The following is a 1,285-nucleotide window of genomic DNA, read 5'->3' as shown; positions in this document are numbered from 1 at the left end:
GGCTGAAGCCCACCGAACTCTCTCACGTTCCCTGACGGGGGCCGAAGCGCATCTTCTGGGACCAGAACTGCTCAACACAGGAACCGCAGAATCGCTTCCTCCTTCGTTTGTTATTGTTTCCTTCGGGGCTTCGCCTCACAGAGCTGGGACTTTTCCGGAAGTGAACGTGCTGTCAAATCCCTCCGCCACGCCAAGAACAGAATCCCTCCGCAGCAGCACGACGCCTCGTCCTACGACCTTCCTTCTTCCCCCCTTTCCCGGCAGTTCAGTGTTGTTCCTGGTCTCCACGTCCGTGAAAACTCCGCGCTGTCCTACGACTTCAACCGGCATGCCTGGGAGGTTCCATGATCTCTCCTGGGGGGTGGGGGAAGCACACGGAAATGAGGTGAGACGCGCTCTTCCGGCGCGGAGGAATGTGTAATGCGCCGAAGTGCAAAGGTTCTGCTTCCGGTGTGTGGGAGGGGGCGGCAAACCAGTTTCCCTTTGTGTATAAATGGACGGAAAAACCAGCCCGACCTAACCTCAGCCACCCCGCCTCGCTGCTGGTTCACTTGTCTTTTCCCAAGTAACTAATCTTTTCAGATTCTCTTGTTTTTAGCCCTTTGACTCTTAGGGTCTCTTATAATAATCTCGGCCACTTTATATCGCCCCATCTCCGTGACAAGTTTGGGTGGAACCCATGCCCCAAATCCTAACGGCTGGCAGAATTGCTTTTTTGTTCACGTAGAAGCAACCGCTTTGACCTTGCTTTTCCAACTGTTGCCAGCCCCCAAGTCATCTATCTCAACAGCGGCCACTTTCCTCTAGCACCGCACGCTCCGTAATCCTTTCTCAGTTTGCTGTAAAAGCTATGACAACTGTTCTGACCCTGCCTGTCAAAAATCTCTCTGCCTGTATCCATCTCCACTTCCTCCAAATTGTGGAGAATAACGCAGAAATGTCTAAGGAAACCATGAGAGTGTACTTCTTAGAATCAAATATTTGTTGAAGGAAGACTTAGTTAGCTTCCCAGGGCAGTTCTCCTCCCTGTTGGCTCTGAGCTTCCCCGGGACCAAAATTGCCAACTATGGCTGATGACTCTCAAATCTGTATTTCCAGCCTGGGCTTCTCTCCCGAGTTGTATCTAGCTACTTACTGGACAACTCCACGTGGTAAACGTAAAGTACCTTAAACTCATAGTGAGTTCTCCAGTGTTTTTTCAGTGTTTCCAGTTTCCATGAATGACTTCAACCATTTACTCAGTTGCCTGAACCAGAAATATAAAAATAATCCTTAACTCCTGCTT

The 1,285-nt window shown here is 50.2% G+C and overlaps 1 protein-coding gene across 1 annotated transcript in view; it reads right to left on the bottom strand.

Moving 5' to 3' along the window:
- The window catches only part of KDM5A (lysine (K)-specific demethylase 5A), a 104,743-nt gene extending 104,413 nt beyond the window's left edge, over nt 1–330 (bottom strand). Inside the window, exon 1 of the mRNA XM_005865965.2 lies at nt 140–330. Within this exon, the coding sequence (XP_005866027.1) occupies nt 140–330 (191 nt within the window). The remainder of the gene's footprint in view (nt 1–139) is intronic.
- Nucleotides 331–1,285: the final 955 nt, after the last annotated feature.

Source organism: Myotis brandtii, unplaced genomic scaffold, assembly GCF_000412655.1.
Source record: "Myotis brandtii unplaced genomic scaffold, ASM41265v1 scaffold216, whole genome shotgun sequence".
In the NCBI taxonomy this organism is placed as follows: domain Eukaryota; kingdom Metazoa; phylum Chordata; class Mammalia; order Chiroptera; family Vespertilionidae; genus Myotis; species Myotis brandtii.
The sequence above is the reverse complement of the archived record's forward strand: the minus strand, read 5'-3'. Positions and strand labels throughout refer to the sequence as shown.